This window comes from Protobothrops mucrosquamatus, unplaced genomic scaffold (genome assembly GCF_001527695.2).
Source record: "Protobothrops mucrosquamatus isolate PMUCROS unplaced genomic scaffold, P.Mucros_1.0 scaffold1081, whole genome shotgun sequence".
NCBI lineage: Eukaryota > Metazoa > Chordata > Lepidosauria > Squamata > Viperidae > Protobothrops > Protobothrops mucrosquamatus.
The window spans coordinates 19,629-47,320 of NW_015387309.1; the positions used below are offsets into that span (position 1 = coordinate 19,629).

At 46.8% G+C, this 27,692-nt stretch overlaps 1 protein-coding gene across 1 annotated transcript in view; it reads right to left on the minus strand.

Annotated features, from left to right (window-relative positions):
- Positions 1-27,692, minus strand: part of LOC107291216 (ephrin-B1) — a gene marked incomplete at its 3' end in the record, with an annotated part of 75,791 nt that overhangs the window by 5,975 nt on the left and 42,124 nt on the right. Inside the window, exons 2-3 of the mRNA XM_015820187.1 lie at positions 26,400-26,677; positions 1,338-1,430 (exon numbers count right to left, since the gene is read on the minus strand). Coding sequence (XP_015675673.1) covers positions 1,338-1,430; positions 26,400-26,677 — 371 coding nt within the window. The remainder of the gene's footprint in view (positions 1-1,337; positions 1,431-26,399; positions 26,678-27,692) is intronic.

Below are 27,692 nucleotides of genomic sequence, written 5' to 3' on the forward strand. Positions count from 1 at the left end.
AGGGAGGGCTTCTTAAGGAGGGGCCTCACCACCGCCTCCTTTAGGGCTGCGGGGAAGGCACCCTCCCGCAAAGAAGCGTTTATAATTCCCTGGAGCCAGGCTCGTGTCCCCTCCCGAGCCGCCAGTACCAGCCAGGAGGGACACGGGTCCAATAAACATGTGGTTGCATTCAGTCCCCCCAGGATCCTGTCCACGTCCTTATGCTGCTTTTGACTGTACTGACTTTCTTGCTGAAACCTCAGCCCTGAATTCTGCCTCTTTCTGCCCACATTACTTCTTCTTCTTCTTTTAATTAGTTTTCTATTGTTACATTTCATTAGTGCTTGATATCTGGGTTACTTTTTGTTTTGCTTAATAATACAAATTATATTCCTAGTCTCTACACCATTATTTTTTTTGCCCACGTCACTTCTGAAGGCCATGCAAAAGGGCCTCCTGGACATTAACACCAGCAGGGAAAAAGTCTTCTTCAGAGGATTTTCTCGGGCATCTCTTTTCATGCGGAGTGAAGCGGGTGCAGGGGCAGTCTTTTATTCTGAGGCTTTTAAATGGGTTTACTCCTTTCCCCTCCTTCTAATGATGCACAGAGTTTTATTAAGCTTCCTCTACATGGTTAATATTTTTTTTGCCATAAGCTAGCTATATGAAACTTGAAAGTGAAATCAAAGCTACTTTTGAGGCTCCAATGTTGGAACCAGTTCTTGAGGAGCAGCTTTTTCCACTGAGGCTCTGCACCCCGACTTTCTTCTGCTCTTGCAGAGGCTTCCCAGCTAGAACATCTCTCTTGCCTTACATGATGGCACTGAAGGGCATTTCCAAGATTCCCCCCTCCTCCTATTCCCTTCTCGCTTTCCAGTGCTTTGTATTTTACAATTGTTCTCTGCTGCCTTTTGAGTTTTTATTTAGCTTCCTGAATCAAGGCAATTTAAATTCGCAAGAGGGAAAAAAATTTCTTGATTTTGCACCATGCAAAGAAAAACTGCAGCCAATCCCTCTTCTCAAACAGGTGCTCCTCTATTTGGGACAAGGACTGAAACGAAGATGAGCCTCTGCCCATTTGGAAGGAGTGGTTTGGGGAAAGGACAGCTACGGATGGTAATCTGGGCCAAAAACATCTAAAACGCGAAGGAGTTTCACAGTTGGCTTGTACTGAATCTTTCCAGGTCCCTGGGCATTCTGGGAAGGACCAAAGTCATTCAGGGCCCCCAAATGCCATTTTCTAGCATGACACAAAGCTTAAGTCCAAATCATTCTATAGGTCTCCCCATTTTCGCTCCAGGGGTCTCAGAGGACCCACACTGGCCCTGGAAGGCATCCGGGGCACCTGCACCACTCACCCTGTCCCACTTTCATGATGATCTTCATGGAGCGAGTTTCACAGACGCCGCCTTCTCTGTTCTCCAAGCCCTCGAGGGACCCGTTGGAGGTGGCTAGAAGGAGAGAAGAAAAAGGGGTCAGGGCTGTGGGAAGCGAGGAGGGGCAACTGTGCCAAGCGGCACAAGAGGCCAGGTGAAGGGTGGGCCTTGCCTGGCTGCCCAGAGGGCCTGCCCCCTCCCCAGGGCTGCCATGACTCCATCTGGGGAAGGCTGCCCCACGAAGCCTTGCTCTCATCCAGAGTGGCCCAACATGGTGGCCATTCCCTCTTTAAGACCCTGAAGTGGTCAAAGAGGCAGAAAGTGGGAGAGGAGCTCCATTTATAGTTACCCTTCCCCCTCCTCCTCCTCGCCACGCGCCCCCCCCCCCTCTGCCCAGGGGGCTGCCAGTTCTGCAGGTTGGACCAGTCCTGCCCAGACAGACACAGACAGACAGACCTTTATTGTCATTTTTTACTGTGGGCACAATGGCCCATATTAAAAATGAAATTTAGTTGCTTGTTTTCAAAAGTGTACACATGCATAACACACACTTAAACATGCTATATACAACATATGTATAAACGTTCATCCTTACATATAAATAATACATAAATATTAATCACTGACCATCTTGAATACATAAGAGAAAGAGAAAGCTTTAGAGTTCACAGGGTTAACACTGTATGGAATGAAACTATGAATGAATTTATTTATTTTATTACATTGATGTGCTGTCCATCTTGTCCAGAGACGACTCTAAGCAGCTTACAAACAATAAAACTACTACACATTAAATAATAAAGCAAAAAATAACAACAGTAATAAATGCTGTTCAAAGGGGAGGAGGGGGAGGAGGAGGAGAGGGAACACAAAGTAGAGGGGGGGGGAAAGAGGTGGCTCTTTCCTCATCCAGAAGCCACCTCCAGAATGGGCACCCCATTTGTTCTTTAGCTCTTTCTGAAGGCCAGGGGGGGGCAAGATCTCCCAAGAGAAAGGTGACCCCTCCCACTATGGAGACTCTGCTTGTCCTGCTGCTGTCAGGGCACTCATGGTGCGGGAAGACACACACTCACAAACCCCCTGTCTTTCTCTCCCCCCCCCCAAGGATTAGGACAGTCCCTGGGAGGGCATGCCAAAAGAGCAGGTCCTTTTGTGTCTCTCCCTCCGGTTAACAAGCTCTCTCTTAAAGCAGGCAAGAAGGACTGGGGGGGAGGGCAGCTCCAGCACAGGGCCTGGCTGCCTTCCTGCCCCCTTTCTTCCCATTGTGCAGATTCAGGGGTGGGGGCGGAGGGTCTGGCCTCCTCTGCTCTCCTCAGAACCCAACCTAATTAGCAGTGCAGGCAGCAGCCCCTGGAATGCCTGGGGGGGGGATGAAGGGGCCCCGGGTGGGGAACAGACAAGGCAGAGAAGAGGAACTTCTCCCACCCCAACCCAACAAAGGTCCTGAAAAGAAATCCCTTCCCCATAAGAAGCCCCTAAAGGCCATGTTGGAATGGACCTTGGAGGTCATCCAGTCCAGCCCCCTGCTCAAGCTTCAGTGCCCTTAATTTGAAGTAAGATACAACCAGTTAAAATAAAATCAGGATGGAGACAGGATGCCAAAATATTCCAATAAGAAGCTTGCAAACAGGGAAAAGGGAAAAAGCAATTTGGACTTCAGGAGGTCCTGCCAGATGCAACGTGGGTGCTTCCGATGACTGTTTTCCCTTTGAATCCAGATGACCACATAGCCTGTATTTCACAACAGGATCTCCGTGGGCACCCACCTACAGTATCTCTGGAAGGCATCCACTGAACTCCACAAAAAAGAGAAAATGGCAAACATTTCACAAGATTTTAGCCTCCCCCTGCTACGGAGCGTCATCCAGGAACCAGGCAATTTTGCAATATCTGGATCTTGAGAACAACGGCCGTAGTCCACCACAGGAGACTGCTGACCCTTCCACCGGGCAGTTTTAAGAACACCACCCCAGGAGGCCTTGCCTGCTGCTTTTCCAGCAACCACGGAGCACAAATATTTGGCACATGAGGAAGGCATAATGGCGGTGCTTTGAAGGCACCAGAAGAGGGGTGCCAGGCCTGCTTTTTCCGTGCTCCAGGCTCATCTCAGTACGGGCCTTGCATAACGGCCTAATTTTAACTAGTGCAAATCCACATGTGCCAGACACACAAAGGCTGCTTCGTGCATCTCTCTTTCCCCGCCTTCTGGGCAATTGTGGGGCAAAAAAATGGCTGCAAAGCAATGAATACCCAGTAATCTAGTAGAAGCAGAATCCAGGCAAAGATCTCCTTTCAAAGTCATGTTTTGGATGGAGAAAAGGAACACCAAAATACAATGGGGAGGGGGGGTTTGAAAGAAGACAACAGCTAGCCCCTAAAATAAGTGAAATTGGGCAGCTTTTTCCTCCCCATGAATACAACTAATAAAACTAATGAATACACGGGTATCAAAAGGCCAAAAACACACACACACCCCAAATATCTCTCTATCAGCTTACTTTTCTCAGCCCTAACCAATCAGTTGTCATCTTTCTTCTCTCCTTTTGCTTCTCCCCCAGCAAAAGCTTCTCCATTTTCAGAGGCTCCCAATTTAATATATTCTCCTCACTAAGATTTACAAGTCTGTAGACACCCCAAAGATACAGATCTATTACCCCATACCACAGTAGTTCACCCCAACTGAAGGAAACACATCTGCCAGCAGCCCTCCTTCTGCTCTCCCTGGCGAGGAAGGCTTTGGATGGCTGGCCAGAACAAACCAGAATTCAGTCATTTCTCAGCCTCCTTCCAGACCTTCCCTGTTCTGCCTCCGAAGCCTTCTTGGCTTGCCCAGGTGAAGGGGGGTAGCTTGCCGAAACTCCTCTGCTCCCCACTTTGCCAGCAGCAGGACCTCAATGGGGCTTTAAAGCACAAAGCCACACCACCTCTTCACATACGGGGACTTGACACATACAAATATTTATTGATTAAATTACTATGCTGCCCAACTCGCTGTCCAAAGTGACTCTGGGCAGCTTACGGTGTAATAAAATAGAAATATAAAAATTACACAGGATTAAGTACAGATTAACAAAAAACACAGGCTCAAGCAGAGCAGGGGTGGTGCCTTCCCTGTCATTGCACCAACCCCCTCCAACCCAGAGTGGCTCCATTGGGGGCCCCAGGCCAGCCTCAGAGTCAGGTTTGAAGGCCCTTCTGGAAGGCCTAAAAGGAGGGGGGGAAGGATCAAGATGCTCCAAAAGAGGGGTGTCAGCAGCAGAAAAGCTGAAATTCCTGGACCATCAGGGTCCACAGCAGGCCTTTTCTGCCAGAACAAAATGGGTGGGCCAGTGCCACTTGGGCAGAACACTTCCTCAGGTATCCCGAACCCATAAAGGATTTTAAAGATGATAACCAACACCTTTGAACAGGACCTGGAAGCAGATCAGCAACCAGTGCAGCTCACTTAACAGAGGTGTTACAGGAGCCACAGGTGGGGCCTCCAGAATGTAGAGCACATAGCAATAATCCAGACAAGAGATGATCAAGGAATGAGTGACTGAGCACAAGATCCAGAAAAGGGCACAACTGACACACAATATGAAGCTGTGCAAAGACTCTCTGAGCCACAACTGCCACCTGTTCTTTGACCAGGAATTGCAAGTCTAGGATAACCCCCAAATTATGCACAGAGTCTGTCTTGGGCAGTGCAACCCTATCCAGAACTAAAGATGATAAAAGATCTGAAGGCCCCACATACCCACAGCTCCTCCAATTTATCAAGATTCAGCTGAAACCTGTGGTTCCTGTCCAGACCCCCCCCCCCTCAGCTTCCAGGCATCATGAAAGGGCAGTCACAGCATTACTTGGGTCACTCAGGATGAAGAAATGAAGCTGAGCTGATGGTACCTCATCCTGTTAAACAGGAGCAGAGAGAGAGACTCCGGAGCCCTGCGGTGTCACAGAGGTGCAGCCGTGGGCCGGACCTCTCAGCCCCTATCAACGCTGATTAGAACTAGCCTTGGAGGAAGAAACCGAACCAGCTCAGCATGTGTCGCCCAGTCACAAATCCCACGGTTGGTCCAGAAGGATACATGGTCAATGGTACCGAAAGAAGCTGAGAGGTCAAGGAGAGCAAGGACGGATGCACTATCCCATTCCTCTCTAGCCAGAGATTATCCACAAGTGTAACCAAGGGCGTTTCTGTCCCATAACTGGGCCTGAAACCAGACTGTCTCTCAGAGCTTGCACCCTTTTTGTTGCCCATCTCTGGACTCGCTCAATCTTATCAATATCTCTTTTAAGTGAGGCCTCGAAAACTGGACACAGTTTTCCAAACGGGGTTTGACTAAATGTTGTCTTGTCCCATAACCGGGCCTAAATCCTGACCAGAAGGGGTCCAGATAATCAGTTTCATCCAGGACTCTCTGAAGCTGCCAAGCAACCACCTTTTCGAACACCTTCCCTAACAAGGGAAGATGGGAAACAAGACAAAAGTTGTCCAGGCAGGTGGAATCAAATGATGGTTTCTTAAGGGGGGGCAAACCGGGGCCTCCTTAAAAGGCCCTGAAAAAGTCCTCTCCTGCAGGGATTAATCAATTACTGCCTGAACACACCTGCTTTCACCATCCAGGAGGGACAAGGATCAAACTGACAGGTAGTAGATCTGACAGCGTCAAAGACTCTGTCCACTTCCTCAGATCCAACATTGTCAAACCGTACCCAGATAATGGGGAAGACCGAGTCTCCCCAGGCATCTCACATGGACTTGTTCCACACAGGGGATCTAACCAGGAATGAATCCAAGTTCCTTTCTCCATCAGGAGTTGAACAAATTCCTCTGCGTGGCTCTGTAGATGATCACCAAGCCTTTCTGTCCCAGGAGGGACCAGGTGATCTGGAACACAGTCACCGGGCGACACTCTGTGGGCACAATAAGGACAAAGAAATAATGCTGTTTCTCTGCTTTTATCGCCACAAAGTAGGCCTTAAGAGCAGCTCTAAGTCATGTCTAGTCAGAGTCTTCCTTAATTTTCCTCAGTGGAGGAAATTTATCATCTGTCCTCCCTCTTTAAGGCATCCTAATTGCCTTCTTCCTATATTTTATTTTTTCTTATTATAGAATAGGTCACCAGTTTAGTTTTTCTGTTTGCAGCAAAAAGTCCATAAAGGGTTTTCTAATAATTGCACTTGTTGTTTTCTCTCTGATCAAGCAAGTTAACTTTGCCATTTCTGCAAAGGGGCGCTGGTCTTACCTGAACGCCATTTCTCAGCATGATGATGGATAATCCACATGATTGGGTTTCCTGAAGTCCCTTGTACCCAATAAGACTAAGTCTGAGATAGCCACGCCTCCTGCCTGACCGCACATGCCCAGTTCCGACGGAGGCGAAGCAACAGACAAAGTCAGGCGTGTTGTTCTCCAGACTCCTATCACCGTGCCCATGAACCCACGAAAAGAAAAAGGGGCGGGGGTGGATTATCCATCATCATGCTGAGAAATGGCGTTCAGGTAAGACCAACACCCCTTCTCCAGCATGAGGGATGGATAATCCACATGATTGGGACATACCAAAGCTCGCCTGTCCCTAGGGAAGGTTAACAGACGGGGCACGTGATGCAGGAGATGAAACTACCCGCTGTAATACACGACGGCCAAAGGCAGCATCAGCAGAAGCAAAACTATCTATTTTATAATGACGGATAAATGGCGAAGGGGACCAAGTCGCCGCCCGACAGATGTCGCCAATAGGCGCCTGAGTAGCCCAGGCAGCAGAAGTGGCCGCGCTGCGAGTAGAGTGAGCTGTGATACGTGACGGCACAGCCAATGATTGTGATTGATATGCTCTGGCAATACAAGCCTTTATCCATCGAGCGATGGTGGTAGAAGAGATCTTGAGACCCACTGAGGTCGGAGCGAATGACACGAAGAGAGCCTCAGATCTACGGAAAGAAGATGTCCTCTTAATATAAATGCGAAGTGCTCTGCGAACATCTAAAGTGTGCCATCTGCGATCCAAGTCACTAGATGGACGAGGACAAAAACTTGGCAACACCACTTCCTGTGACCGGTGAAACAAGGAATTCACCTTAGGAACAAATGTGGGATCCAAACGTAAAATTACACAGTCAGGGCGAAACAAACAAAGATCCTCCCTCACCGAAAGAGCAGCCAATTCGGAAATACGTCTGGCAGAGGTCACTGCCACCAGAAAAGCCACCTTCATGGATAACAGATTGAGATCGCATGAGCGAATAGGTTCAAAGGGTGACCCGGTAAGGGCCTGTAAAACTTTTGACAAATCCCAGGAAGGATAGCGATGAACCGTTGGGGGGCTTTATATTAGCTGCTCCTTTAAGAAAGGAACGGATCATAGGGTGGTGAGCAAGAGATGAAGCGTCGTCGCAAGAAAGAACCATGGCCAAAGCCGCCACCTGTCTCCTAAGAGTACTAGGAGACAGCCCTTTGTCCATCCCGTCCAGCAAAAACTGTAGGACCTGAGGTACAGTGAGAGATGAGAACTGTACCTGATGCTTGGACATCCAAGATGAAAAACTCCTCCAAGTAGAGTCATAAACTCTATTCGTTGAGGGACGTCTAGATGCCTGGATGATATCAATGACCCTCGGAGAATAAGCCTCCATAGTCAAACGTCTCCGCTCAATCGCCATACGGTTAATTGTAGCCATTGAGGATCGGGATGGCGGAGCGCCCCCTGAGTGAGTGCTATCAGGTCTGGAGGTATCCGCCACGGGGTGGCTACAGATAGGCTCATGAGATCTGCAAACCAAGGGCGTCTCGGCCAATGAGGGGCTATGAGAACGACCTCCGCCCTCTCCCGCAGAATTTTGCGGATGACTGCTGGAAGAATAGGAAGCGGAGGAAAAGCGTAAAGAAGGCCCCGGGGCCACGGGATGCGTAAGGCATCCACTCCCTCCGCCCCTGGAGACTGAAAGCGGGAGAAAAACCTTGGAAGTTGGGAGTTCTTTTCCGAGGCGAACAAGTCGAGGACTGGGTGTCCCACCCTGCGAGATATGGCTAGGAACAGGTCTGGATCCAGACGCCATTCTGAATGATCCACTGTCGCTCTGCTGAGAGCGTCTGCCTGTTGGTTGATCTCACCCGAAATGTGATCCACCCTTATCGATAGCAGATTGGCCTCTGCCCAAGAGCAGAGCAGTGTGGCCTCTGCCATCAGAGAGCTTGATCGGGTGCCCCCTTGGTGGTTCACATGAGCCTTGGCCGCAATGTTGTCCTTGAGGACAAGTATGTGTTGGCCTCTCACCTTGTGCTGGAAGTGACACAACGCCAGATGAATTGCCCGGAGCTCCAGCCAATTGATGTTGTGTGCCAGATCCTCCTTTGACCATCTCCCCTGGGCTATCAGAGACTGGAGGTGAGCCCCCCAGCCAAAGAGACTGGCGTCCGTGGTGAGTACCATCCGTGACTGTTCCCTGAATTTCGAGCCTTTGTTGATTGCTCGAGAACGCCACCACAGGAGGGAACATGCTACTAGGGGAGTCAACCGCACTAATATGTTGGAGGATGTTAACTTCTTCCGCTGAAAAGGAAGGAGGAACCATTGCAGGGTCCTCGAATGAAGTCTGGACCAGGGTACGATGGTGATGCAAGAGATCATCTTGCCTAAGAGCTGGGAAAGAGTGAGGAGTGAGACTGACCTGGTGCGTTGTACCAGTTGGACAAGAGCCCTGAGACTGGCTATGCGGTCCGGTGAAAGATAGACCATGCATTGGGTCGTATCTATTACTGCTCCAAGATGAAGAAGCCGTGTGGATGGAACCAGTTGACTTTTGGGGAAATTCACCAAGAATCCATGATCCTGGAGTACCTCTATTGTGCGGGCCACCTCTGACTGCGCCGCCTGGACCGACCCTGATTGTATGAGGATGTCGTCCAGATAACACTGGATCCGTATGGACTCCAGTCTGAGGTGAGCTGCCAGGACCGATAGAATCTTTGTGAATACCCTCGGGGCGGATGAAAGGCCAAACGGAAGTGCCCTGAATTGATAATGATAAGATCCGTAACAGAATCTGAGAAATCTGCGATGTGATTGAAAAATTGGAATGTGAAGATACGCCTCCTTGAGGTCGATGGACGTGAGGAGGTCGTTCTTCCTTATGCTGGCCAGAATAGATTGGAGTGTTTGCATTTTAAATTTTTTGTAAATTAGGTAAGAGTTTAAGCGTTTTAGGTCCAGAATGGCCCTCCATCCTCCCGAGGCTTTTGGGACTATGAATAGGATTGAATAAAATCCTCTTCCCCATTGATCGGGGGGAACCGGTTCTATTGCCCTTATTGTGAGAAGGTGGGTAATGGCCTCCTTCATAAGAGCCCATTTTGACGGGTTTGAAGGTGTTGGGCAAGAGATGAAGCGGTTTACCGGATTTGCGAAAAACTCTAAGGTCAGTCCGTGGATAACTGTGGACAAAACCCAGGCGTCTGTAGTAGTGTCCTCCCAGGTCCGCGAGAACAGGGATATGCGACCTCCTATGGGGGGACCTTCCACGGAGTCACTTATTCCTCCGATAGGGACGGCCCCCCGCACCTCGAAAGGGCCGTTTAGACTGTTGTTGTGGTTGCCTGGGTTTGTTCCCAAAACGTTCCGCCTGCCGGTCCGATTTTGGGGTAAAGGGACGTGCTGGTTGTTAGAGCCCTGGGTATTGCCCCTGAATCCCTGTCGGCGATAAAAGGGGGTAGGCTTTCTATCTGCTCTCCTGCCTTGATGAGCCAGTACCTTCTTTTTGTCCTTATTCTCTACAAGGTATGGCTCCAGGGCATCTCCAAATAGTTTTCCACCAGAATAAGGAGCGGTGGACAAACGACTCTTAGATTTTAAATCCGCCTTCCATTGCTTCAGCCAAAGTAAGCGCCCGGTCGAAATATTGGCTGCTATTGCTCTGGCTGAAAAACTGGCGGCATGCAGCATAGCGTCTGCTGTGTACTCTGCAACGCGATCAAGAAAAAACCTCCCCCAGAGAGCTAGGGCGATTCGTGCCGTTTGGGGCCTTAGCGGAAGCTCCGCGCACTCCCCAAAACGACCTGGCCAAAAAATAACAACCGGGCAGCAGCCAGAGAGAGCGAAACAGCTCCCCTTCGACTGGATTGCCCTCCTAGCCTCCGCGGAGACCTGCCGATCAACTGGGGCGAGTGGAGAAAAGACTTCACAACCCCCAATCCCTGGATGCCGCAACAAAAGAAAAAAGGGGGAAAGGCAGGAATCCACTAAACAAAAGAGACCCCCTCCAATCCCTTAGCCAAGGGAAAAAGGGAAAATAAAACCTCAAACGAAACAATAGGAGGAAGGATCGGAGGTATGGGGGGGGGTAAACAAACTAAAATTGAGGATTTGAGGGAAAAGGGAGAAAATAACCTCCGAGGGAAAATAGTTTAATAAAACCTGAGTCTGGAGAGAAGAAACAACACGCCTTGTTTGGGTAGAAGACTAAGTCGGAACTGGGCATGTGCGGCCAGGCAGGAGGCGTGGCTATCCCAGACTTAGTCTTATTGGGTACAAGGGACTTCAGGAAACCCAATCATGTGGATTATCCATCCCTCATGCTGGAGAATTTTGTCATCTTCATAAGCATTCCTCCAGAGTGGGTATTTTGGAATCTTTCCATCTTTGTGCATATTGCATCTTGTTGCAGTTAACATGTACAAAAACATTCTTCCATGGTTCTTTTCTAGTTAACCATCCATAAATCCCAATCAACCACCAAGCAAGCAATCAAGCAACCAACCTATCAACCAATACATACATACATACATACATACATACATACACACACTGCACATTTAAGTACACATATTCCTCAATGGTTTGAAGTTAAAACAGCCTTGGAAAAAATGACTTATAATCCATCCCCAATATTATGATTAACCCCCAACCCCTCAGTCACATAATCCCAATTTGGGTGCCTGACAACTGGCTTGCATTTATAACAGTTGTACGAGGAGTTCGGAATGGAGGAGAAGAAAAAGGAGGAAGAGTACAGATAAAATAAGTTGGCAATGGGGGGGGGGGTCATTTCTGAAGAACTGCCAAGGAAAGAAGAGGGGGACAGAGAGGGAGGAGGAAGAGGGAGGAGGACGGACATTGGAAAGATAGTGGGAGGGGCAGAGTGACAGCCGAGAATGGAGGCGGCCTGGAAGAAGCAAAGGAATCTCAACACTAGCTACAAGAGGGGCTGAAACAAGTAGTATTGCACCATTAACCCCAAGAGGTCAACTCGCCAGTGGCCAACTCCTCAGGACCAACTAGCCAAAGTTGGTTAAGGATTAAATTAAATTCCTTAATTTAAGCAAAAAAAAACAAAAACAGGATTTTTTTAAAAAAAATAATAGCACTTTTAAAAAACAGTCATAGAAAAAAGTCTGCAAAATATGGGCCATATATGTATTCATACCCATAGAAGACCCAAGTTATATCTGTACTAAATGTAAATTAATTGAAACATTTTAGGAAAAAAATAAAATGAACCTTTAGAGATAAAGCAATGGAGATATGTCACTCATAGAAGGAAAAAAAAATCCAACCCAGTCCAGCCCCATTGAGCCAAACAATCATTTCGTAAGAAAGCTTGCAGGAATATGTTGGTGATAGCAGACTCACTGCTCGGGGGAACTGAATCAGCAATCTATAGACGGGACAATCAATCTCAGGAGATGTGCTTGTCTCCCAGGAACAAAGATCAAAGTTGTGACGGAGAAATTTAGTAAAATAATTAAGTCCACAGATTATTATCCCTTCTTCCTCTTTCATGATATGAAAGGATGATATGACAAAAAGCTGGAAAAAAATGTCAAGAGACTATGAGCAGATAGGCATGAAAGCCAAAGAGATGGGGACACAGGTGGTGGTCACCTCTGTATTCCCAATGAAAGGTAGGCACCCAATGAAGGAACACAGAACTTTTAAAGTAAACCACTGGCTTAGGGGATGGTGTCGATGAGAGAACTTCGTCACAGTCTAAAATACCTGCATGGGGCAGGGGGGCTTCTGGCAGGGGATGGGTTAGTTCACAATAACTGGGAAGAATGTTTTTGGAAATCAACTGTATCACTACTCAGGGAAACTGAACAGCAATCTGTAGACCAGACAAGCAAAAGAAATATCTGATAAAAGAGGAGATGCAGTTGCACTGTATATAAGAAATAACTATACCTCTACAGAAATGCAAAAACAAAAAAACCCAAGAATGAAAACGGAATGACATTGCTACAGGTGTATACAGTATTACAGAACACCCAACCAAACAGAGGAAATAGATGAACTTTTTGCTAATCAGTTAGCTAAGTTATGCAGAAAGCACACCACAACAATAATGGGGGTCTTTAACCACCCTGACATCAAATGGGAGACAAATTCTGCACCTAGTGGAAGATCAACAGATTCCTGACAAATCTAGCAAACAACTTTGTCTCCCAAAAAGGTAGAGAAGGAAACTAGAGGGTCAGCAATACTGGACTTAATTTTCACTATCAGAGATTAAATGATAAAAGGGGTTGAAGTTACAGGAACCTTGAGGGAGAGTGACCATATAATATTGGAATTCAACACAATGCAGGCACAAGCATAGTAGAATAAAGTCAACTCGTGTCTTAGACATCAAGAGAGCTGATCTCAACAAACTTAGAGAAAGCTTGAGAAGGATTCCATGGCTGGAAATCTTTAAGGGGAAAACAAGAAGTTTAAGAAATTCTGAAAAATGAGATTATAACAAGTCCAGAAGAAACCAACATGGCTGCATAAAGAACACTCAGATAAAATGAAAGACAAAAAGAACAAGAATAAAAAGTGAAAAGAAGGACACATATTAAATCAGAATACCAACATATATAGCCAGGATTTGTAAAGATGAAGTCAGGAAAGCTTAGGCTCAGAATGAACTAAGACTTGCAATGAATGTCAATTACAGTAACAAGAACAAGAACAAGCACAACAACAACAGCAATAATGTCATGATTGAGTTGCCAAAATCATACATTGGAAGGTTTGGCAGAAGTTTGGGTTCGAATGCAGCAAAAATCACTGGGAATACCAAATTTAAAAAGTTCAAGAACAGGTCAAGATCCTATGGGACATTTCGGATCCAAACAGAAAGATCTCTTGCCCACAACACACCTGACGTCACTACTGTAGAAAGGAAAAAAGTCTGTTCCATCGATATTGCAATACCAGGCGATGCACGAATTGAAGAGAAACAGCTAGAAAAAATAATGAAATACCACAATCTGCAAATTGAAGTTGAGTGATTGTGGAGGAAGAAATCAATGGTTGTACTAATAGTAATAGGAGTCCTTGGAGCAATACCCAAAGGGTTGCCTAGATACATGGAAATTTTGAACTTATCAGACCTGAACGTCCTGACTTTGTAAAAAAAAAAAAACACCTTACTCAGAACTGTCTATATACTCAGACATTACCTTAACAGCTCTTAGGTCCTTGGTTAGGACTTGAACTGTTAGGATTTTAGCAGTCCCAGACTGAATCAAAGATTTAATAATAATAATAATAATAATAATAATAATAATAATAATAATAATAATAATAATAATAATAATAATAATAATAATAATTAATAATAAATAATAATAATAATAATAATAATAATAATAATAATAATAATAATAATAATAATAATAATAATAATAATTTCTTTCATCATGTAAAAACGAGAAAAAAGTCAAGGAAATGATTGGTCCACTAATGGGAGAAGCTGGCAAGGAGGTGAAGGACAGCAAGGAGAACGCAGAACTGCTTAATTCATTTTTTCTATCTGTCTTTACACAACAGGGAAACTTAATCCAATCTATCAAAAGCAGTACAGTAAAAGACAGATTAGGAATACAAGTCAAAATACACAAGAAAATGGTAATATGACATCTATCCACTCTAGAAAAGTTCAAATCATCAGAAAATCGCAGAGTTCTGAAGGAACTGGCAGACATGATCTCAGAACCATTGAACCATCTCTTTCAAAGATCTTGGAGCACCAGTGAAATACCAGAGGACTGGAAAAGAGTTGATGTGGTTCCCATCTTCAAATAAGGGGGGAGAAAGGATCCAGGAACTTACAAACCAATCAGCCTGACATCAATACCTGGGAAGATCCTGGTAAAGATCAGCAACATGGCTTTTCCAGCAAGCGGGCCTGACCTAGGGAGGATTTTATTTAGGGTGATTTTAAAAATAATTTTAAATAGAAACACAGCTTCTAATATTCGGTTTTTTAATCTGGTTTTACAGGGGTTTGTATTTTTTTTATGTTTTGTATTTGTACTGTTTTTAATACGCTGTGCACCGCCCTGAGTCCTGCGGGAGAAGGGCGGTATATAAATTAAATTATAATAATAATAATAATAATAATAATAACGGATCTGTGAACATTTAGAAGCCAGCAAAGTTATACCCAGAAGCCAATAGGGGTTTGTCAAAAATAGATCATGCTAGACAAATCTTATTGCATCCTTTGACAATGTGACAAAATGGCTAACACGAGAGAGCCAACCTAAAACTCAGGAGAAGTTCTATCAGTGAGAACAATTAACCAGTGGAACAGCTTGCCTTCAGAAGTTGTGGGTGCTCCATCACTGGAGGCTTTACCTGGAATGGTATAGGTTCTCCTGCCTGAGCAGGGGTTGGACTAGAGATCTCCCAGGTTCTTTCCAACTCTCTTATTCTGTATTCCATTCTGTTGTTTGGGTTTAAAAACTCTTTAGAGATATGGTCAAGATAGGCTTTCTGATATACAGTACTTCTTCACAAAATCAAAAGCCTTCAGGGGTCATTTAGTTCAATGCCTTGCTCAGTGCAAGAATCCACTGAATCCTAACCAACTGGTGGCTCAAACCTGCAGCAAGGGAGACTCCCTCACTGTTCTAAGGAAATTGCACCTTACTTTAACAGCTGTGATCATTTGGACATTTCCTCTACTGTTTGCTAGAATCTCTTTTTCCGTAATTTCAACCCATTCTTTTTGTTTGTAGATCCTATGCTTATAATTCCTTGAGTGTCTTGGTGTCTGGCTTGTTTCGCTTAGAGCAGTGGTTCTCAACCTTTTTAATGCCGCGACCCCCAACTGGTCGTAAGTCGAGGACTAAACCGGTCGTAAGTCAAGGACTAAACCGGTCGTAAGTTGAGGACTTTCCCTGCCCGGGAGCGCCGCACATGCGTGGTTCCGCCCCCTGCGCCGGCCGAGGCGTAGCTGGCAAGCGGCAGAGACGGAGCAGGCCGACCACCAGCTGGCCCAGCTCAAGAGAGGTAAGGCACCTGCCAGAAAAGGGGAAAAAAATGGCGGACAGCCTTGTTTGGCGACCCCCGTGAAATGGTCAATCGACCCCAAATGGGATCGCGACCCATAGGTTGAGAACCGCTGGCTTAGAGCAAGGGTGTCAAGCTCACAACGTCACGTGACGCGTCACGACATATTGCGACTTTTTTGCCATTACCGGCAATGGGGTGGGCATGGTTTCGCTATGATGCATCCGGCCCACGGGCCGGCAGTTTGACACCCCTAGCTTAGAGCCTCTCCTTTCTACTTGCTCAGGCACCTACATATTCCCCTTACAGGAGTTCAATACCACATGCGGGATCCGAACAGTGCAACAATTGTTCCAAGGGAACAATTACCGGTCTCTGGACGCCATGTTTCTCTTGGTCACCCCAAGATCGCACTGGCCTTTTTAGCCATTACTCTACATTGCCTGCTCTGGTTCACTTTGGGATCCACTGGGACCTCTACATGCTACTACTGCACCGCACTGCCATCAATTCAGTCCTCCCACTCTTGAAGAAAAGCAACTGAAGGACTCATTGAGAAGAATTTCTTTCTCCTTCCTTTATGTAGGCTGCACCCATTTACCATTCAAGGGACATATCTCTGAAAACACCCAGTGCACACAAGCCTCCCAAGGCACTCAGAGAGGCAGCTGGCTGCTGAACAGCCTTCTGCACCCGTTCGCTATTGCTTCCAATAGGTGTTGAGAGACTTCCAGGCACTCCTGGAAAAAGAGGAGGCACAATTCACTCTCTTAAGCTCTAATTCACAGAGGAAACAAAACTCCCCTCTCTGAAAGCAGATGAGAAATGGCAAACCCAACGCTGGGCTAGCTAGAACATTAAACAAAGGCTGGCAATCCGGAGGTTTGTCTGAACTAAAATCCTGGAGTTCTGAATTGTTGTTGTTTTTTAAAGGGGCAAAGCCACCCATGATGATGCGGGGGGAGGGGGGAGAGGAATCCCTACTATGCATTGTTTCTTTTATACCAGTGGTCCCCAACCTTTATGGCTTTGTGGGCCAGCGGTGGGGGGAGAAGAAATGGTTTTGTGTGAGTGGCAGGTGCATGCACTAGCACGCACAGCTCCGTTTGCGCAAGCGGCAGGCACTCACATGGGCGTGTGACACTACATTTGCGCAAGCGGCAGGAGTGCCCACCGCTCACACAAATGAAGCTTCACGCACGCACGCGAGTGCCCGCCATTTGCGCAAATGGAGCTGTGCACGCTTGCCTGCCGTTTGCACGGCCCAGGTCCAAACGGGTCGCAGCCTGGGGTTGGGGACCCCTGCTTTAGACAAAAATGAGAGGGAAACGAGAAAAGAGGAAGAAACAAGCCTTGGTCTTTCAACCTGATGCAAACACAGATGGGGCAAAGCCTGTAGAAATCAACCAAGCTTACTCTACACTAAACAGGTTTATTCTGTGTCTTTCCATTACTCTCCCTTTTGCAACTAGGAGAAGGCAAGTTTCAAGTCTTGCATTTGGATAGCAAGGGGAGCCATTTCTTTGGGTTCCATAATAAATCACCTCCCTTTGCTTATACATCCTAATGGTGTGAATTGCAGGGAGGAATTGTTAATTTAAAAATGGGATAATCCAAAAGGCACTTCAAAGGAAAAGGTTCTAGGCTGCAAAGCAAAGGTAACTTTCTGCTCACTGCAAACTCTGACTTCAGTTCTGATTTGTGCATTTAGTTTTTGCCTGCATTCATGTGCATTAAGACATCTCGATCATTCTCAGTGAAAGCACGGCCTTCTGGAAGCCAGCAAGAAGGTGTCCATGTAGTTCTATTCATCAGAAATAAAAATCAAGGTATTTTTCAACCCAAACTACAAGATAGCTGCCACCTGATGAATTTTCAAACCACCCTGTCTCTGCCAAATCACATCTGATCTGCATCAAGCTTATTTAGCTAGTGATACTTATTGCTTACTTCAACTGTTTCAAAATTGGAATGGATAGTCTACAAGCAATTTAAAAATAATTCCAGAACATTAAGATGATCTCTCTCATCTTAATGAAGCCTTGGGACCTCCTAATGCCAAGAGGATGACTCATGGATCTAGTTGCAACCCACAGAAACCATCAAGATGGGCTGCTGCTGCTGAATCAGCTCTCAGTTTATTTGGTGGGTTGACGCAGGAAAAAAAAGACAGACGGGACTTAGGTTCTGTAACCAACTTTCCTTGAAACTGACATCTCAGAGGAACACCCAAAAAATCTGGAGGCAACTAGACACTGATGAGGCTACTGATATTTCTCAGCATGGCCACATTATTTATACTGTGTGATCAAATGCTAGGCACAGACATAAGCAACCAAGCCTTTCCAAGCCATGATGGATTCCCGAATCTGCAACTTCACTGATCTGTGTAGAAAAATGTTCAGTCCCCTCATCCAAGTTGGAGATTTTGAGCTTCTTCTGCTAAGACCACTTGAACTCACCCCTTTGCATTTTGCATAATTTCTGTGTTATATTCTATAAGCACAATGTACCAACATGCTGGAAGGCATCACAACAAGTCTTATCTTACAGCTATGTGGAAGGCAGAACGACTGGCATTGTTCAGCCAGTCTTTAAATAGAGGGTGGTCGATATTGTTTCTAGACAAGGTTACCTAACCCACGTCATATGTAATGGATTCCTCATGACTTCACTACAAAACTTCTGCATTCTTTGCTTTTTGTTCTAAACAAACATTACTGGGAGGGAGTTTAGGAAGTCTTAAATTGGAGAGTGTCTCAATGTTCTCCTTTGAGCTCCATTTTATGAACACCTGAGATCTTAATGACCAGCTTTGTCCTTCCTCTTCTCAATTGCTAAAGAATTCAGCTTTCTGAGCTGTGTTAGCACAAGCTTCAATAGTGGGAATTTGGCTGTGTTCATTCCAGCTCTGTGTTTTAAGGCAGGATCAAAGGACTACTTGCTTCCTAGCAAAACAATAAGACCCAATTATCCCTCAGGCAAGGAAACTTCCAAAACCATCCAAGACCAATTTAGGCAAAGCAGACTTTTTTAAGAGCAGCACACAACGGATTAAATTCCGAAGCACAGAAACAACCCTCCAGGAGAGCTTTAAATCAGTGTCTTGCACCACCCTGTTGCTGAAGTTCAGCTACCCACAAGCGTGACACAAGTGGAAGGAGGGCTTACATTTTTGTTCAGGTCTATGGTTATAGAATAGGGGTGGCTAACAATGATGACTGGGAGCTCAGACTCCTAAGAGGCCACATTCCAGACCATAGTGGACAAGGAAAACTTTGGCAATGCCCAGAGTGTTCCTCTTCAGTTGCATTTGTCTCTTAAACACCACAATCAATCTATGCTCTCTTCTTTTTGACTTCAGCCCACACTAAGCCAGGGGACACCAAAACACAAAATCACCCCATACAGAAGATTCCTACCTCATACAAAAGAACAGCCTGCACATAAAATATTAAACTGCTTACTGAACATACTGAACCAGTGGCCTCTGGTGAGCACTGATGATGCTACCTAGTTTGCGTAACGAAACCATCAAGCTCAAGAGAGCACCAAGGACCTCTCATGTCAATCCTGAGCTACAAATATTCTCCTTTATTAGCAGTGGCCTCTGCTAGGGGGAGGGGGGAATCAGGATGGTGGTTGCAGTTGGGCAATTGAAGCCCCAATGTCTTCATATAGCCGTGTGTCAATAACACATTACAAAAGGCTTAGATCATAGCTTAGCTTTTCTATTGCTCATCACCCCAGATGTCCATACTTTGAACTATCAAGGAAGGCACTGGGGGATATCCTGGGGGTTTTACTACACGGCCCTGCTGAAGCTTTGGTAACATCCTAGAGTCAAAGGGTGGTCAAGGCTCTGGACAGGATCGGACCTGTGTGACCACTCTTGACCCATCGCTCTGACTCTCCCTATGGTTCACAGAGGAGTTGCAGGTTCTGAAAAGGATTGAGAGACACCTAGAGTGCTGCTGGAAGAAAATGAAGGGTGATTCTGACTGGACACCACCAGATTTAAGGCCTACCTCGTGGTGGTAAGAGCAGTAAAAACATCGTTACTTCTCTTTCCTTGTCCACAGAGTATCAGCCGGTGGCCTGTTCCAGGTCACCTGGTCCCTCCTTGAAGAGGAGGACTCGGGTGATCATTTTCAGGGCTGTGCAGAAGAATTTGTTCAACCCCTGACGGACAGTGGCTCAGGTTCATTCCCAGTTGGAACCCACGCACGATGCAGGTCCATAAGAAATGCTATGGAAAGGTCTTGCCCAGTTATCTGGGAACAGTTCGATCCTGAGGGCTGATGAAGTGGACAAGGTCCTTGATGCCATCAGTGCAACCACCTGTCAACTAGATCTTTGTCCCTCCTGGATGGTGAAAGCCTCCAGGACGCTGACTGCCAGGTGGGTTCAGGCAGTGATAAATTCTTCACTACAGGAGGGGATACTCCTGGGGTCCTTTAAGATATCCTTGGTTCGCCCCTTCTTTAAAAAAAAAATCTATTGATCCCATCAGCCTGGACAATTCTCATCCAGTTTGTCACCTTTCCTTTTTAGGGAAGATGGTAGAAAAGGCAGTTGCCTGGCAGCTTCAGAGAGTCCTGGATGAAACAGATTATCTGGACCTCTTCCAGTCAGGATTCAGTCCTGCTTGTGGCACAGAAACATTATTGGTCACACTTGGTGATCTCTGGCAAGAGTGGGATGGAGGTAGTGCTGTCTCTGACCTCTCAGCAGCCTTCAATATCATCAACCATGGTAGCCTTTTGGGCCAGCAATGGAGGCTGCGGTCGGGGGGCAGTTTTAAGTTGATTCAGCTCCTTTCTCCAAGGCCAGTCCCAACTGGTGTTGATGGGGAGTGAGAGATCCAGCCCATTTGTGTAGTGCCACAGTGCTTTGTACTCTCTCCACTGGGTGATCTCATCCATCACCATGGGTTGAGGTATGACGATATTCAACTTTACATCTCCACTGCTGGTGATCAAAATGAGGCTATTCCTGCCCTCCTGTGGTGCCTGGAGGCTGTGGGGGTCTGGATGGGGGACAACAGGCTTCAGCTGAACCCTGGCAAGATCAAATGGCTTTGGGTAAATGGAGCTTCGGATCCGGAACATTAACATATTTAGCTCTGGATGGAGTTGCACTTCCTCAGTCAGACCAAGTCCACACCTTGGGGTTCTCCTGGACTCATGACTCCTGCTTAAAGAACAGGTGGCAATTGTGGCTAGGAGAGCCTGTGCAAAATCTCGTGTTATGCGCTAGTTGCGCCGTTTCCTGGATTGGGAGCCCCTGCACTTAGTCACTCAAGCCCTAGTCGTCTCATGTTTGGACTACTGCAAAGCTACCCTTGAAGGGCATTCGGAAGCTACAAATGGTGTAAAATGCTGCAGCATGGGCAGTTCTTGGGACCCCTATAGAGGCCCATGTTACACTGCTGCTCTGTGAGCTGCACTGGCTGCCAGTTTCCTTCTGGATGCAATTCAAGGTATTGGTTATCACCTTTAAAGCCCTGCATGGCATGGGTCCAGGTTAATCATCTCTCCCCAATAGGAGTGGTCCGTCCCAGCAGAAGGGGCATGTTACAGATCCCGTCCGTGAAGGAATTCTGGTTGGTGGGTCCAGGAGAAGAGCCTTCTGTGCTGTGGCTCCCACCCTCTGGAACTTCTTACCCTGTCAAGATGGGATCTGAAGACCTGGCTCTGCCAGCTGGCCTGGGGCCCCAATGGGGTTGCATTGTTCTGGAGATGCTTGACAGATGAAAACCCTGCCTGCCCCCATGCGCATCCTGCTCCCTTCCTCCATCTTTTTAATTGTGCTTTATTACTGTTATTAGGAATATTTATTGTTCATGGTTTCAGCATTCGCCCAGAGTCACCTTGAAGCGAGATGGGCAGCAAATAAACTAAAGAAATAAAGAATTAAGTAACCAGATGGTCAAATCCAACCCACAAGTAACATATTGCTCTAACCTAAAAAGATGTTACCAGAATGCAGAAAATGGAAGTCTATTATCGTTATCCAATTGTGCTAGTTTTATTTTGCCCTAGCTGGTAAAAGGCCATAGAGAACACCTGTGTCTCTGGACAGAGGTGGAGAGCCCGTGATTCTCCAGCTTGCTCAACCAAGAAACGCTTGGCATTGGCCAAAGCTGGTTGAGGCGCCTGGGATTTGTATTTCAGCTGCATCGGTAAGGCTAGAGATGCCCCTCCGGATAGGAGACTAATCTTGTCCAGAGAATGCAGCTGCTCCCAGGAAAGGAATCGGAGGCCTTGGAGGATCACAAGTGAAGAGGAAGCAACAGTGCAGAATGGGACAACTCGCCACAGCCAACTTGCCGCAGGACAATTCAACAAATAAAAAAGTTAAATTAGTTTCAATGGAACCATGGCCAATAATAATCACATAAAGAAAGTCAATCCAGAAATACAAGAGTTACAATAATATCAACAAAAACGTGGTCACCAATAATAAAAGTAAGTGAATGAAACAATTAGTATAGCACTGAATTGTCCTGAGGCGAGTTATCCTAGACACCCCCCCAAAAGTGGGATGCAGTTGCAAAAAAATAAAAAACGTCAGCTAAAATGTAGTACAGGCAGTCCTTGACCCACAACCATAATGGAGCCTGTCCATTACGATGATGGCCATTAAGTGAGACAGTCTCACTTAATGACACCCACCCCTGCTCTTCCTAATGTGGCCGTTAAATGAACACATGGGTCACTAAGTACCTCGTGGGTGGGGGAGGCCCTGGGAGGCCCTCCACCTAGCTGGGCCCGTAAAGGAGGCAGACAAGCAGCAAAAGGCTTGTCTTGCCCCTCCCCAGAGCAGGGGAAAAGAGCCCAGCCAGATTCGGGCCCAGCGCCAGCCATGTTTGGAGCAGCTTCCAAAGAAGTCCCCGTGCTTGGCCGAGAGAAGCCCCAAGGCTTGGAACGCCAGGGAGGAAGCTTGGCCATCCATCCACGGGTGGTCTTTTGCCAAAGAAGGAAGCCACACTTGTGGGCTGGGCCTCTGCCCCGATCCTCCCCAAGCTCTTGCCAGGCGTTGGGGAAACAGGGGCGCTGCAGCAGCCATGATGTAGGAGATGACCAGGCTGAGCCCGTCGTGAGCATCACCTGCCTCGAGTCTCTTCGTGCCCACAAGAGATCTAAGTCCAGCCCGACTTGAATTCCACTGACCCTCATCTCCTGCCAATTTCCTTTGAGCAGTACTAATTTAAATTTTTGCGGAGTGACAGTGTAGAATAAAGTTGTACTCATTTGAATAACCGTGGTTCGTGGTTTCTTATGCCTGACACGTAATTTTGAAACATGGTTGTATATAGTTTTTTTTGGGGTGGGGGGGGATGTTATAACTTTGGCCATTAAGTGAACAGTCATATCTCGAAGACTAACTCTATTGAGATCAAGAGAAATCCTTGGTTCTATCTAGTCTGCTTTGGTCAGAGCACAGCTCATCTATTGTATTCCATTATGGACACCTCATTTTAAGGGCCCTGACACCTGGATCATATCCAGAAAAAAGGAACCCAGACAATTAAGGAAGGAAAAACATATAAGGAATAAGACATTATATGTGTTCTATCCATGTAGCACGGAGAAGTGTGTAATGTGGGAACACAGGACAATTGTCTTCAAGCATCTGAAGAGCTGACATGTAAAAGCATAAGCAGAATTGTCCAAAATTGTATCCGAAGGGGGGGGAAATAAAACCCAATGAATTTAGATTTCTAGAACATGTTTTCACCTGGACACCAGGAAAAAAATCCTAACAGTATGAACTCTCAACAGAAGAAACTGCCTCAGAAGGTGCAGATCTGCCTTTGCTGCAGATATTGAAACCGAGGCTGGATGGACATTTTTGATGATGTTCTACTAAGGTCCTTACACTGAGCTGGGAGTCAGGGTGGATTACCTGCAAGGATTCTTCCAACCCTTATGCTTCATAATCTTAAAATCATTTGGAATAGGTACCCTACTGCTGCTGCCCCACCCCAATCAAAACACTCCCACCTTACTTGACCTGAGCCTTCAAGCCATCAAAGCCCAGTTCAGGAAAGTCTTAGAAACTGCTGCCCATCAAAGGAGAAATACAAAATCTGAGCATTAATATTAAATCTGTTGAATAACCTATTCCCTTCCCTACGAATTGATCACCAGCTCCAGCAGACTAGAGCAGGGCTCACCACTCATCTTCCCCCTTTCTGGTTCCCCCCCCCCCGACCTGTTGCCCTGCTCTCCACTCATGTGCCTCAGTGACTCCTCTGCTATTCTGGAAGCTCTTTTAAGCAGCAAAGGAATTGGTCCTTTTAGAGGCCGAGAACTGAAGACTTCATGCAGTGGAAAAACACAGGTCTCTGAATCAGAAGAGCTGGTGGAACCCTCTGCTGAAAGGGCAGGGCCAAACAAGCACCTGCTTCCAATTCCCTCACACCCTCCTTTAAGCTCACAGCGGGACTAAGGGACAGCCTGGAAGGAAATTCTGCTCCAAGTCTGTAATTTATCTAAAAGTTGTACGTGGTCATTCTTCGCTGTCCTGCCATTTTGAACTCTCCAAAGAGAAATGAAGGCCAAACGAGCGCATCAACCTATGTCCACTCAGTGGAGGGTGGAAACGAAGGAAAGAAGCCCAAAGCCACACTGGTATTCTGGAACAATCTAGGCAGGGCAGGCCCAGAAAACAATAGGAAAGAAAGCCTGCTGGCATCCAGGGCCCCAGCTGGAAGCATTCCATGTGTCCTCCGTGGCTATATGAAAAGCAGATGTAGCAGAAACCAGAGGATTCCTTCCCCAAATCAGTGAAACGAGAGAAGTTCATTGGGAGGAAGGATAAGCTGGGCCGGAGGTTGCCTGTCCTCCTCAGTGCCAAGGGCTGAACAAAGACAGAGCCTAAAACAATCCGTTTTGCCACATCACTAGAGGATCTCCTGAAGTCAGCCAGAGGAGAGTCAATCAATCAGGGCCTCCTTTTCAGGCTGCACCCCCTATCAACAATGCCCTTCAGCATTTGACAAATAACACAAAAATGCGACGTTAGAAAGAGAAGTCAGGAGCCAGCAAGAGAACATTCGGAGAGAAAGGCTGCTTTCCTGCGCGGAAGATTAATTTACCTACCTACACTGTAGACTGAGCTAGTACTTGTTACTGTTATTCTAATGATAATAGTGTACCCTTTGCTTCCACTGAAATCCTAATTAAATTGTCAGAAACTGCAACATTTTGTTAACCCACCTCCCATATGCGAATGTGCACATTCTGAACACAGCAGTTCTTGCATCTAACAAAGCGGAGTCACTTCCACAGTGACTTCTTAATTTTTCGCCTAATTTAAGTGAGTGCATGTTCTCCTCTGAAGCCCAGTGACCAGGCATTCATAAAAGAAGCTAATACTTTGGCTGCGGAAATGCTGCTAATTGGAAGCAAAATTGGGATGGGCCGAGCAGCACAGCCAGCCAAGGGATCGTCCACGCCTCTCCCGCAATCAGAGCAGAAGAGAAAGCTCTTTGTGGACAGACAGATGGAGAGCGTGTCCTTTCCAAGTAAGGGATATATTCTGTGACTCTTCTACTGCCCATACGATACCCCAAAACTAAAAGAGGTCCCCCAAATTATGTTAGCTCTTTGAGGCAGTCCAGGCAAAAAGCAGAACTATGAATACTAAATCTTTATTATAACATTAACCAAATCTTGTGAGACTGGAAGTGTTTCTCCCCCTCCTCCATTTTACTCCCTGGAAAACCAGGGAGGGTCCTCCTGAAAGACTCCCCTCGCCCCCCCCCCTCTGTGGATGGTACACACTGCAGCTCTTCCCTCTGTCTTCCAAAGTCATTTCCACAAAACACCCTTGATGTGGAAAGATAGGGAAGAGGGGCAACCTCTGAGGGAATGGAGGGGAAGAGACTGCTGTGAAGCTAAAACAAAAAAAACACTACTAGCTGGTCCCGGATAGGTTTGTTACCTCTGCCCTAGAGATACATTGAACAGGTGCCCCAAAGGAGGAACAAGCTCATCTCCCATGCCAGCTCCTCTGTGCAGCTCTGAAATCTCTGGGCTGTTTTTTCGCCAAAACAGCTCTGTAGTCTAGCACCTCCCAGACTAAAAAATGCCCTTCCAAGAAATTTCGAAATCAACAAGCCAAAGGAACCGCTGGATTCTCCCGAAGAACCACAAATGCTCTGTAGCTACAGTGAAAGCAGGACGGAGCTCGGAAGAAAGATTCAATTCCAGTACAAAGTAAGGGTCATCGAAGCAATCCCCAATGATGCGCAGAGAGGACTTCTAACCAGGAGCTTGCTTTGGTTTCAATCTCTGGATCAAAATCATCAGAAACGCTCCCAGCACTCAGCGAGCGGACTCCTGACTTTGTTTCCCGTCTCCCTTCAGACTGTTTCCCGACGCTTTAATCCAGAAGCCTTTTCCAGACTTAAAACGGGCTCCTGCTCTTGGATGTAACATCTGCCCAGGCAAACGTTAGGGCAGCAGCACTCTGGGCCCGCCTGCGTAGAATCAGGCAGCCGTGGAACGTTTATCCTTCCCCTTGTGCGTCCAGCACAGCAGCTACTTTAAATTCAGAATTTTTCAAAACAGGCATGGGTAACAAGATGGCTCCACACAGCACCTAACAAACTGTAACTGAACAATACAGTGTGCTTCCTAGTGGAAAGAGGTTCTCTGGGTGGAAATGGGGGTGGAGGGAGGGAGGGAGAGAAACTGATACTCTTCACAGAAGTCTGCAAGAGAAAGCTAACACTGAGGGAAGAGGGAGAGGGTGGGGCACTCACATGTGATAAAGTAATCCTGGTGTCTTTTGAATTCCAAGCCCATATAGTTGGGGCTGAACTCCTGAAATTTGATGGTAAAACGGATTTCCAGCTCAGGCCTGTTGCAGGTCACCAACACGTTAGGGTCCATGACGGTGCTGCAGGACGCTGCTTGGTCCCGTTTCACCAGGTACAACTTGTAATATTCATAGGGTTTGGATGGCTCTCCCTTCGGACAGATTATGTCCAGCTTGTCCCCAATTTCTGGGTAAAGCACCAGCCCTGTGCCAGACACGAACCTGCAAAACATGGAAAGAAAAAGGGAATCAGCACAGAATGAACTTATTGTGTTTATTATGACCTACCACTATAGTTGTTACATTCACCAAATACCTGCATAAGGAGAGCATCAAAGCACCTGCTGTATCGAAGTATTATATCTGCATTATTTGTTTCCTGCTTTTATTATTTTTACAAATAAGTCAAGGTAGTGAACATATCCAACACGCCTTCCTCCTATTTTCCCAACAACCCTGTGAGGTAGGCGGGGTTAAGCGAGCACGACTGGCCCAAGGTCACCCAGCCAACTTTCATGCCTAAGGTGGGACTAGAACTCGCCGTCTCCCACTTTCTAACCTGGTGCCTTAACCGCTAACCAAAATGGCTCCCATCGCCTTCAGTAGGTCTGGAAAAAGGAACAGCTCAGCTTACAGTCCCATTAAAGACTGGCTGAAGAAGACGGATGCTCGTCCCTCAGTTCTGTCCATCAACAAATCTTCAGTGGACACTCCATTTTTCCATTAACACCTTTTTCTTTTCCACCCAACGTAGGATAAAAATGGAAGTCGCCCTCCCCCTGCAGCAGCCTGACCCTTCCCCCTCTGACCATCTCCGCTGGCCTGGGGCCTGCTCGGCGTCTTTCTTTCTTTCTTTCTTTCTTTCTTTCTTTCTTTCTTTCTTTCTTAGCAGGCTGGTCAGGTCTGGCCCAGAGCCTCCTTAAGGCCAAGGCTCGGTCCAATCTTCTGGCACGACACTGACCTGAGCCTGACAGGGGCCCTTTCGACCTAAGGCCCAAAGGATGAAGAAAATGGACTGGCTTTGTGGGTGAAATAGATTTCATGTCCCTCAGAAGTGAAAGGGGCTGAGGAAATGTTCATTTCTCCTGCAGCAGCTGGGAACCGGCAGCCGCGATCCTTGGCTCTTCCTTCTTCCATGTTAAGTGGCAGGGAGAGGGAGAAGACTGCAAAGCTCCGGTTGCTTGAGATGGAACGAAAAGCCCCCCCCCCCCCCCCCCCCCCCCCCCCCCCCCCCCCC